General features: G+C 42.3%; 1 protein-coding gene and 1 non-coding gene across 2 annotated transcripts in view; one reads left to right on the forward strand and one right to left on the reverse strand.

Annotated features, from left to right (window-relative positions):
- Positions 1–12,290, forward strand: part of LOC139375904 (serine/threonine-protein kinase N2-like) — a 40,795-nt gene that overhangs the window by 26,258 nt on the left and 2,247 nt on the right. Inside the window, exons 11-21 of the mRNA XM_071117863.1 lie at positions 133–274; positions 447–585; positions 878–1,020; positions 1,541–1,616; positions 2,622–2,713; positions 3,638–3,814; positions 4,664–4,726; positions 4,817–4,893; positions 6,587–6,729; positions 11,524–11,631; positions 12,067–12,147. Coding sequence (XP_070973964.1) covers positions 133–274; positions 447–585; positions 878–1,020; positions 1,541–1,616; positions 2,622–2,713; positions 3,638–3,814; positions 4,664–4,726; positions 4,817–4,893; positions 6,587–6,729; positions 11,524–11,631; positions 12,067–12,147 — 1,241 coding nt within the window. The remainder of the gene's footprint in view (positions 1–132; positions 275–446; positions 586–877; positions 1,021–1,540; positions 1,617–2,621; positions 2,714–3,637; positions 3,815–4,663; positions 4,727–4,816; positions 4,894–6,586; positions 6,730–11,523; positions 11,632–12,066; positions 12,148–12,290) is intronic.
- trnaa-ugc (transfer RNA alanine (anticodon UGC)) lies at positions 1,410–1,483 on the reverse strand. The gene has a single exon. It is a non-coding gene; the product is annotated as a tRNA-Ala (tRNA).

Genomic DNA, 12,290 nt, shown 5'->3' on the forward strand with positions numbered 1-12,290 from the left:
TGATGATTTCCACGGTCACCCCCGGTCATAGGTTCTGTAGGGGTGTTGTGAGGACTAGTGTTCCCTGTCCGGCTTTGTGACCGCTGTTAAGGAGGTTAGTGTGTCACTGACCTATCCTGTGACCCTCCTCAGGGAAGACGTTCCTGCGTGCTCCTCAGATGAACATAAACATTGCCACCTGGGGCCGCCTGGTCAGAAGGGCCTTACCCACAGTCAGCCCACAGGTGGCTGAGACTGGGACCAGCAGTCTGCCAGGATCTCCAACACCCACCAGGTGTGTCTCTGTGTGTATATATATATATATAACAGGCATGAATTCACACGGGCGTTTGTGTGCACATGCACGCAACACACACACACACTGTCACAAATGCCAGAGACCTTCATAACATCTTCACACATAGTCTGTAGACTCTCTCATTAAGATGTGGCACCTTTCCTTCCAGTCCCATCAGTGAACCGTTGGTGACCAAGCTGGACTTTGACAAAGAGCCCACCCCGGGACCCAAGCACTACCCTGTACCCGCTGGCATCAGAGAACCACTGGCACAGGACAACAAACTGCCCGACAAGGAGGAAGTACAGGTACAGATATGGGGTTACCATGGAGATGCCTGATAGAGGAAGTAGTGCACCTGTAGTCACATATGATAATGGTTATGATAGTGGGAATGGTCATCCCAGCTCAAGCAAATTAAAACATTAAAAAACTGTCAATGGAAACCTGGGTCTTGCTCAATGAAAACGTTTTGAAACTGGGCTGTACTACCTGAATCCGAATAAACCTTTTCCGTTGCAAAACATTTTGTTACAGTGTGCCACACTGAACACAACCACGCTGCCCCATCCTCCTAAAAAGTGTGTTATGCTGTTGCAGGACGCCCTGGCATCGTTTGATTTCCTGAACAAGAGGAACAGCATAGCTGTGAAGTCGTCAGACCTAGACAGACTAGACAAGGTAGCAGAGCAGGAGATCCAGCCTCCAGGCCTGGAGCTCACAGCCATACAGAAGGAGATAAGGTAGAGCTCACTGACGACTACATTGCAGTTGAACTGCGCAGAATCACTGATTTACAAATCCTAAATAATTACTCATTATGTGATCAAGAGCAGCGATTCTTTGACTCTCAAATAGGGTGAATATCTGTGACTCAAATGTTGTTTTAACTGTTTGAGGACATTTTTGTAAGAAACTGATGCATTCATGATGTACTTTTAATAGGTTTTTGTTTGATTGGTTATAATTAACTTATTGGGGGCAGTGTATTGTTCCCAACTTCCATGAGGAAGTGCATGTTTTTACCTCTTAATTGATTGGTTATTTATTTTCTTATTGAAAACAATAAAAAAAGAAGTTTTACATTTTAGTCATTTAGCAGATGCGCTTATCCAGAGTGACTTACAGAAGTTGTCCTCTGTGGGAATCAAACCCACAACCCTGGTGTTGCAAGCACCATGCTCTACCAACTGAGCCACACAGGACACCATTAGTTTGTCTGTATTTTTCCATTGAATATATGATATCTACCTCCATTTCCAGGGAAGAAGAACAATTTCGGTTTAGTCTCAGAGACTTTAAATGTGTTGCAGTCCTTGGTCGTGGTCATTTCGGAAAGGTACGTGGCACACACCCAACCCATTTCTCGATCCCAGGGCACTCCAACCCTGTTCCAGGAGAGCTACCCTTCTGTAGGTTTTCACACCAACCCTGTTCCAGGAGAGCTACCCTTCTGTAGGTTTTCACACCAACCCCAGTTGTAACTTCTGACTCATCTTATCAACCAGCTTATTAGAATCAAGTGTGCAAGTTTATGGTTGGAGTGAACCTACAGGAGGGTAGCTTGCCAGGAACAGGGTTGGAATGAACCTACAGGAGGGTAGCTATCCAGGAACAGGGTTGGAGTGAACCTACAGGAGAGAAGCTATCCAGGAACAGGTTTGGAGTGAACCTACAGGAGGGAACCTACAGGAGGGAAGCTATCCAGGAACAGGGTTGGAGTGAACCTACAGGAGGGAAGCTATCCAGGAACAGGGTTGGAGTGAACCTACAGGAGGGTAGCTCTCCAGGAACAGGGTTGGAGTGAACCTACAGGAGGGTAGCGCTCCTGGTACAGGGTTGGATTGAAAATCTACAGGAGGGTAGCTCTCCAGGAACAGGGTTGGAGAGCCCTGCTCTTCCCTTTTTCTCAGCCCTTCCGCTCCAGTCCTCGGGGGCCAGGGTGGTCTCTCACTTTTTTCTCCATCCCTAGCAAACACAGCTGATTTTAAACTAATTGCGTTCTAAACTGAAGATGTTGATTATTGGAGTCAACCAAAACCCGGAGGACTGAAGTTACTTGTCCCTGTTCTAGAGGTCCTAGGACCCTCCCTAGATGCATGTTTAGTTTTCCCCTAGCACTACACAGCTAATTTTTAAAATAACCAACTCATCATCAATCTTTGATTTAGTTTTATCAGCTGTGTAGTGCTAGGTCAAAAACCAAAACGTGCACTCGGATGTGTGCATGTGCACAGGCCTAGGACTGAGTTTAGGAAACCCTGCTCTAGAGAGAGGTGCTCTTACTGAAAATCTCAACCCAGCCTTCCTAAAATGCCTCCTCATCTCTTCCCTCCTCTCACAGGTATTGTTAGCCGAGTATAAAAGCACAGGAGAGATGTTCGCCATCAAAGCCCTGAAGAAAGGAGACATTGTGGCTCGTGACGAGGTGGACAGGTAAGGGGCTCAACCAAGGGGCTCAACCTGTGCACTTCAACCAAGATACTGATGTCTTTTGAATTGTTTGTTTGATGAGCTGAACAGTTTACCTTTGTTTAGCCGTGTAATTCAATTCAGAGTTGACTACGAGCAAAAAGAAAGTCCATTGATATGGGCGCAATATGTAGCTTTGTACGCAAACTGACCAAATTCACAAAGAAAGGTGAGCTATAGACCTGCCATTCTCATGGAAAGCCTGGTAAGTGGTAGGTCTGTTTTATGTCCTTTTAGTGTCATATTTTTTGCGTATTTTTACTTTCGGTTTTGTACACCAGATATTTTTGGTTATTGAAGACATTTCACGGGGGTTTAGATGGTACAATGATTCTCTAAAACGGGTCTCTCCGGCCCTGTACCCAGGGTGCTACCCTCCTGTAGGTTTTTAATTCAGCCCTGTACCCAGAGAGCTACCCTCCTGTAGGTTTTCAATCCAACCTAGTTAAAACTAACCTGATGTGGTTTATCAACCAGCTAACTATTATAAATCAGCTGCACTAGATTAGGGTTGGAGTGAAAACCTACAGGATGGTAGCTCTCCAGGAACAGGGTTGGAGTGAAAACCTACAGGATGGTAGCTCTCCAGGAACCGGGTTGGTAATGCTCTACGCTATACATTGGTTGTTTTGTCAAATAAACTGAAATTAAGTGAATATTTAAAAAAAAAATGTTTTGCAACCAAACACTGGCAGAACGATTTCTACATATTAATCCTTTAACAGTTGTTGCTGGGAAAGATATTAGCTCAGCTCAGACAAGTTTGGTCTGATTTCCTTTCATTTCAGGAATTGATTTACACATGGATTTTAAGTAGCATTAAATAGATTTTATTGCCCAGGCATCAGTGGCCTACATCTTTCTCTCCCCCCCCCCCCCCCCCCCCAGTCTGATGTGTGAGAAGCGTATATTTGAGGCGGTGAACAGCGTGCGCCACCCGTTCCTGGTCAACCTCTTTGCCTGCTTCCAAACGCAGGAGCACGTGTGCTTCGTCATGGAGTACGCTGCCGGGGGAGACCTGATGATGCACATCCACGCTGACGTCTTCTCCGAGCCCAGGGCCATGTGAGTGACATTTTTTTTATATTTATATGCTTTAAAGCTGAAATCAATAACAAAGCCCCTCCCGCCCCTGTTTTGCTAAAAAGCTATGGGATGGGGCTTGAGAAATGTAATCACTCTCAAATTCCTAGACCTACCTATACAAGGACTGACCATCCATTATATCAAAATGATAGTTTTAACCATGTTGAGGTTTTATAATGTTTGTTTTACATTTACTTTGTTTTACTCCAATGTTTGTAAAACAATCTTATATTTTGGGTTCTGATGGGATATTACAGTTTAACTAAGTTCATGAGGCATGTATATGTTATATTCTGGAAGAATCAATCAGTACATATGATTAAATTGTAAGTCCAAAAATGGATGGAGCAACTGCAGATTTCCCCTTAAAAAAAAAAGAATGAAACTGCCACGTCTGTTTGTGATATTACAACAACAGAAGTTACTGCAAACCACAGTTGTTTTTTCCCCCTCTGACATCATTGCACACGTGATAGAACAGCAGCATATGTACTGACATTTCTTTTTTCTACTGCGATGCTCCCCAGCTCTGCTTTGTCAACAAAACAAAAACCTTAATGGCCAAGGGGCAGATAGTGGTTTCCCCTACTGTGAATTTAATCTTTAACATATTTTTGTCTAGTAGTAATATGAAGGTGCACTTCCTTTGTGAGCACCAAAGCATTTGTTTCTGTGCCAAGATTATTTTCTGGTGCAATTTGCTTTGAAATAGTATCTTAAGTGCTCACCTCTTTATCCACTGTCTTGTTTTAAGTGATACGCTAAATCAAAAGTCTCTGAATTTTCTCTGATTTCTTGCTGCAATCCACTCCTTTTTCTCTCTTGTAGATTTTATGCAGCTTGTGTCGTATTGGGATTACAGTTTTTACACGAACATAAGATTGTGTACAGGTAAGAATAATTCCATTCACTGGGTGAATATATACTCTTATATATATTGATACGGATTCTCATGATTTATTTATTTTGTTTTACTTTCAGAGATCTGAAGCTTGACAATCTGCTTTTGGACACTGAGGGCTATGTAAAAATAGCTGACTTTGGCCTTTGCAAAGAGGGTAAATAGGACAAAAACCACTCAACCTCAACTTAATGCCATCTCTCACTGTTCCAACACCATTGAATGTAAAATAAATGTATAATAACCTTACCCTGACTCTATAAAAGGTCTACAGACCCCTTGACTTTATCCACATTTTGTTACGTTACAGGCATATTTTTAAATGGATTAAATAAACAAAGGTCCTCATCAATATAAGCACAATACCCCATAATGACAAAGCAAAAGCAGGTTTTTAGAAGATTTAACAAATGTATTAAAAATTAAAAACATTTTATTTTCATAAATAATCGCACCGATCTGGGGAAGGGTACCAAAACAGACCCTTTGCTATGAGACTCGAAATTGAGTTCAGGTGCATTCTGTTTCCATTGGTCATCCTGAGCTCTTTCTACAATTTGATTTGGAGTCTGAGGGTAAATTCAATTGATTGGACATGATTTGGGAAGGCACACACCAGTCTATATAAGGTCCCACAGTTGGCAGTGCATGTCAGAGCATAAACCAAGCTCCGAGACAGAATTGTGTCGCACCGATCTGAGGAAGGGTACCAAAACATTTCTGCAGCAAGAACACAGTGGCCTCCATCATTCTTAAATCGAAGAGGTTTGGAACCACCAACCAACGCTTCCTAGAGCTGGCCGCCCGGCCAAACTGAGCAATCGGGGGAGAAGGGCCTTGGTCAGGGAGGTGACCAAGAACCCGATGTTCATCTCAGAGCTCCAGAGTTCCTCTGTGGAGATGGGAGAACCTTCCAGAAGGACAACCATCTCTGCAGCACTCCACCAATCAGGCCTTTATGGCAGAGTGGCCACTCCTCAGTAAACGGCACATGACAGCCCTCTTAGATTTTGCCAAAAGGCACCTAAAGGACTCTGACCTCTGATGAAACCAAGGATAAACTCTTTGGCCTGAATGCCAAGTGTCGCGTCTTGAGGAAACCTGGCACCATCCCTACGGTGAATCATGGTGGTGGCATGTTTTTCAGTGGCAGGGAGACTAGTCAGGAAAGATGATCGGAGCAAAGTACAGAGAGATACTTGATGAAAACCTGCTCCAGAGCACTCAGGACCTCTGACTAAGGCTCACCTTCCAACAGGACAACGACCCTAAGCACACAGCCAAGACAACGCGCAGTAGTGGCTTTGGGACACGTTATTGAATGTCCTTGAGTGGCCCAGCCTGAGCATGGACTTACACCTGATCTAACATCTCTGGAGACACCTGAAAATAGCTGTGCAGCAATGCTCCCCATCCAACCTGACAGAGTTTGAGAGGATCTGCAGAAAATAATTGGAGAAACTCCCCAAGTACAGGTGTGCCAACATGAATCATCATACCCAAGAAGACTCGAGGCTGTAATCGCTGCCAAAGATGCTTCAACAAAGTACCTATTTAAAGGGTCTGAATACTTAAAGAAATTTGATATTTCCGGGTTTTTTGTTACCAATTTCTTAAAACTTTGTTGCTTTGTCATTATGGGGTACTATGGGTAGGTTGAGGGGGGAAAACTATTTAATCCATTTCAGAAAAGGGCAGTAACATAACAAAATGTGGAAAAAGTCAAGGGGTCTAAATACCTTCTGAATGCACAATATGCTGATCTGAAACGTATGTGGGTGTCAGATTTCCATTTCTGGGTGGACGGTAAAGTCTCCATACATGTATCATGGTTATGTGTATTCTGGCAGGAATGGGGTTCAGGGACCGCACCAGCACGTTTTGTGGTACTCCTGAGTTCCTGGCCCCAGAGGTTCTGACGGAGACATCATACACGCGTGCTGTGGACTGGTGGGGTCTGGGGGTCCTCGTCTTTGAGATGCTGGTTGGAGAGGTTAGTGGTTCTCACATGTCATATGGATGCATACCTACTCAATACTACGGCTCTTAAAGCTGGCCAATATTTGGTCAACTCCAAAATATATATACAGTACCAGTCAAAAGTTTTAGAACAACTACTCAATCCAGAGTTTTTCTTTATTTTTACTATTTTCTACATTGTAGAATAATAGTGAAGACATCAAAACTATGAAATAACACATGGAATATTTTAGATTCTTCAAAGTAGCACGCCCAATTTTTCAGTTTTTGATTTGTTAAAAAAGTTTGAAATATCCAATAAATGTCGTTCCACTTCATGATTGTGTCCCACTTGTTGTTGATTCTTCACAAAAAAATACAGTTTTATATCTTTATGTTTGAAGCCTGAAATGTGGCAAAAGGTCGCAAAGTTCAAGGGGGCCGAATACTTTATATTTATATTGTATATTTAACTAGGCAAGTCAGTTGTTAACAAATTCTTATTTACAATGACTGCCTAACCCGGACGCAGGGCCAATTTATGCGCTGCCCTATGGGACTCCTGATTACGGTCGGTTGTGATACAGCCCTGAATCGTACTAGGGTCTGTAGTGACGCCTCTTCCACTGAGATGCAGTGCCTTAGACCGCTGCACCAATCGGGAGCCCCATCAGGCCTTCATGGTTGAATTGCTGCAAAGAAATCACGACTAAAGGACACTAATAATAAGAAGAGACTTGCTTGGGCCAAGAATCATGAGCAATGGACATTAGACTGGTGGAAATATGTCCTTTGGTCTGATGAGTCCAAATTTGAGATTTTTGGTTCCGACTGTCGTGTCTTTGTGAGAACCAGAGTAGGTGAATGGATGAACTCTGCATGTGTGGTTCCCACCGTGAAGCATGGAGGAGGAGGCGTGTTGGTGCTTTGCTGGTGACACGTCAGTGATTTATTTAGAATTCAAGGCACTCTTAACCAGCATGGCTACCACAGCATTCTGCAGCGATATCCCATCTGGTTTATGCTTAGGGGGACTATCATTTGTTTTTCAACAGGACAATGACCCAACACACCTCCAGGCTGTGTAAGGGCTATTTGACCAAGAAGGAAAGTAATGGAGTGCTGCATCAGAAGACCTGGCCTCCACAATCACCCTGACCTCAACCCAATTGAGTTTTGGGATGAGTTGTACCGCAGAGTGAAGGAAAAGCAGCCAACAAGTGCTCAGCATATGTGGGAACTCCTTCAAGACTGTTGGAAAAGCATTCCTCATTAAGCTAATTGAGAGAATGCCAAGAGTGTGCAAAGCTGTCATCAAGGCAAAGGGTGGCTACTTTGAAGAATATAAAATAGTGTTTTTAGTTACTACATGATTCCATATGTGTTATTTCATAGTTTATTATTCCACAATGTAGAAAATGAAGAAGCCCTTGAAATGAGTAGGTGTCCAAACTTTTGACTGGTAATGTGTATTATATTGTTTTTACATTTTTAGAATTGAATTGACAAGATGATAATGGCAAAAAAAAATATCACAAAACCACAATTGTCATGACTATTCTAACATTAAATACAGTTGAAGTCGGAAGTTTACATACACCTTAGCCAAATACATTTAAACTCACTTTTTCACAATTCCTGACATTGAAACCTAGTAAAAATTCCCTGTCTTAGGTCAGTTAGGATCGCCACTTTATTTTAAGAATGTGAAATGTCAGAATAATAGTACAGAGAATGATTTATTTCAGCTTTTATTTCTTTCATCACATTCCCAGTGGGTGAGAAGTTTACATACACTCAATTAGTATTTGGTAGCGTTGCCTTTAAATTATTTAGCTTGGGTCAAACGTTTCAGGTAGCCTTCCACAAGCTTCCCACAATAAGTTGGGTGAATTTTGGCCCATTCCTCCTGACACAGCTGGTGTAACTGAGTCAGGTTTGTAGGCATCCTTGCTCGCACAGACTATTTCAGTTCAGTTGGAGTGATGGCCACTCCAATATCTTGACTTTGTTGTCCTTAAGCCATTTTGCCACCACTTTGGAAGTATGCTTGGGGTCATTGTCCATTTAGAAGACCCATTTGCGACCAAGCTTTAACTTCCTGACTGATGTCTTGAGATGTTGCTTCAATATATCCACATACTTTTCCTTCCTCATGATGCCATCTATTTAGTGAAGTACACCAGTCCCTCCTGCAGCAAAGCACCCCCACAACATGATGCTGCCACCCCGTGCTTCACGGTTGGGATAGTGTTCTTCGGCTTGCAAGCGTCCCCTTTTTCCTCCAAACATAACGATGGTCATTATGGCCAAACAGTTCTATTTTTGTTTCATCAGACCAGAGGACATTTCTCCAAAAAGTACGATCTTTGTCACCATGTGCAGTTGCAAACTGAAGTCTGGCTTTTTTATGGTGGCTTTGGAGCAGTGGCTTCTTCCTTGCTAAGCGGCCTTTCAGGTTAAGTTGATATAGGACTCGTTTTACTGTGGATATAGATACTTTTGTACCTGTTTCCTCCATCTTCACAAGGTCCTTTGCTGTTGTTCTGGGATTGATTTGCACTTTTCGCACCAAAGTACGTTAATCTCTTGGAGACAGAATGCGTCTCCTTCCTGAGCGGTATAATGGCTGCGTGGTCCTGTGGTGTTTATACTTGCATACTATTGTTTATACAGATGAATGTGGTACCTTCAGGCATTTGGAAATTGCTCCCAAGGATGAACCAGACTTGCGGAGGTCTACAATTGTTTTTGTCTTGGCTGATTTCTTTAGATTTTTTTCCCATGATGTCAAGCAAGGAGGCACTGAGTTTGAAGGTAGGCCTTGAAATACATGGACTCAAATGATGTCAATTAGCCGATCAGAAGCTTCTAAAGCATTAACATAATTTTCTGGAATTTTTCAAGCTGTTTAAAGGCACAGTCAACTTGGTGTATGTAAACCTCTGACACACTGGAATTGTGATACAGTGAAATAATCTGTCTGTAAACAATTGTTAGAAAAATTACTTGTGTCATGCATAAAGTAGATGTCCTAACCGACTTGCCCAAACTATAGTTTGTTAACAAGGAATTTGTGGAGTGATTGAAGTGGAAAAACAAGTTTTAATGACTCCAACCTAAGTGTATGTAAACTTCTGACTTCAACTGTACATACAGTGGGGCAAAAAAGTATTTAGTCAGCCACTAATTGTGCATGTTCTCCCACTTAAAATTATGAGAAGCCTGTAATTTTCATCATAGGTACACTTCAACTATGAAAGACAAAATGAGAGAGAAAAAATCCAGAAAATCACATTGTATAATTTTTTATGAATTTATTAGCAAATTATGTTGGAAAATAAGTATTTGGTCAATAACAAAAGTTTATCTCAATACTCTTTGTTGGCAATGACAGAGGTCAAACATTTTCTGTAAGTCTTCACAAGTTTTTCACACACTGTTGCTGGTATTTTGGCCCATTCCTCCATGCAGATCTCCTCTAGAGCAGTGATGTTTTGGGGCTGTTGCTGGGCAACACGGACTTCCAACTCCCTCCAAAGATTTTCTATGGGGTTTAGATCATGAGACTGGCTAGGCCACTCCAGGACTTTGAAATGCTTCTTACGAAGCCACTCCTTCGTTGCCCGGGAGGTGTGTTTGGGATCATTGTCATGCTGAAAGACCCAGCCACGTTTCATCTTCAATGCCCTTGCTGATGGAAGGAGGTTTTCACTCAAAATCTCACGATACATGGCCCCATTCATTCTTTCCTTTACACGGATCAGTCGTCCTGGTCCCTTTGCAGAAAAACAGCCCCAAAGCATGATGTTTCCACCCCCATGCTTCACAGTAGGTGTGGTGTTCTTTGGATGCAACTCAGCATTCTTTGTCCTCCAAACACGACGAGTTGAGTTTTTACCAAAAAATTATATTTTGGTTTCATTTGACCAAATTACATTCTCCCAATCTTCTCCTGGATCATCCAAATGCTCTCTAGCAAACTTCAGACGGGCCTGGACATGTACTGACTTAAGCAGGGGGACACGTCTGGCACTGCAGGATTTGAGTCCCTGGCGGCGTAGTGTGTTACTGATGGTAGGCTTTGTTACTTTGGTCCCAGCTCTCTGCAGGTCATTCACTAGGTCCCCCCGTGTGGTTCTGGGATTTTTGCTCACTGTTCTTGTGATCATTTTGACCCCACGGGGTGAGATCTTGCGTGGAGCCCCAGATCGAGGGAGATTATCAGTGGTCTTATATGTCTTCCATTTCCTAATAATTGCTCCCACAGTTGATTTCTTCAAACCAAGCTGCTTACCTATTGCAGATTCAGTCTTCCCAGCCTGGTGCAGGTCTACAATTTTGTTTCTGGTGTCCTTTGACAGCTCTTTGGTCTTGGCCACAGTGGAGTTTGGAGTGTGACTGTTTGAGGTTGTAGACAGGTGTCTTTAATACTGATAACAAGTTCAAACAGGTGCCATTAATACAGGTAACGAGTGGAGGACAGACGAGCCTCTTAAAGAAGTTACAGGTCTGTGAGAGCCAGAAATCTTGCTTGTTTGCAGGTGACCAAATACTTATTTTCCACCATAATTTGCAAATAAATTCATACAATGTGATTTTCTGGATTTTTTTTCTCATTTTTTTGTCTGTCATAGTTGAAGTGTACCTATGATGAAAATTACAGGCCTCATCTTTTTAAGTGGGAGAACTTGCACAATTGGTGGCTGAATAAATACTTTTTTGCCCCATTGTAGCTGACCTGGTCAGTACTTGTCCATAGAAAAGAAAATAGCATTTTCAGTCATTTACTGTATGTGCAAAAATCTGTGTTTTTCCCCCGTCCCAGTCTCCATTCCCTGGGGACGATGAGGAGGAGGTGTTTGACAGCATCGTCAACGATGAAGTCCGCTACCCAAGGTTCCTCTCAACAGAGGCCATCTCCATCATGAGAAGGGTGGGTTCTGATGAAGTTTTATACTAAATCAAATCAAATCAAATTTTATTTGTCACATACACATGGTTAGCAGATGTTAATGCGAGTGTAGCGAAATGCTTGTGCTTCTAGTTCCGACAATGCAGTAATAACAAGTAATCTAACTAACAATTCCAAAACTACTGTCTTGTACACAGTGTAAGGGGATAAAGAATATGTACATAAGGATATATGAATGAGTGATGGTACAGAGCAGCATAGGCAAGATACAGTAGATGGTATCGGGTACTACTAACTTCAAATGGTGCAGTCACCTCAGATTGACCTTTACACAACACCTCAAATGACTGCTATCAGCTGTCAAAAGTGTGAACTGAGAAGAAACAAAAGACAATGGCGTTATTGAAACACAGCTTTAATGTTTACTCTGCTTTGTTATGGTCTTTTTGTTTGTAGCTTTTGAGGAGGAGTCCAGAAAGACGTCTTGGGGCAGGAGAACGAGATGCAGAAGAAGTAAAGAAACATCTGTTCTTCAGAGTAAGTTGAAAGTGGTTTTTATTTAAATTGTGTATATATTTTATCTGTTTTGATATTGTAAACCAAAACAGCCTTGATTACAGGTAATGTGGACTGTCTACTTATCTTGGTTGTCATTAGCTTTTTTTCCTCACAAGGTAGAC

Source organism: Oncorhynchus clarkii, chromosome 20, assembly GCF_045791955.1.
Source record: "Oncorhynchus clarkii lewisi isolate Uvic-CL-2024 chromosome 20, UVic_Ocla_1.0, whole genome shotgun sequence".
Classification (NCBI taxonomy): domain Eukaryota; kingdom Metazoa; phylum Chordata; class Actinopteri; order Salmoniformes; family Salmonidae; genus Oncorhynchus; species Oncorhynchus clarkii.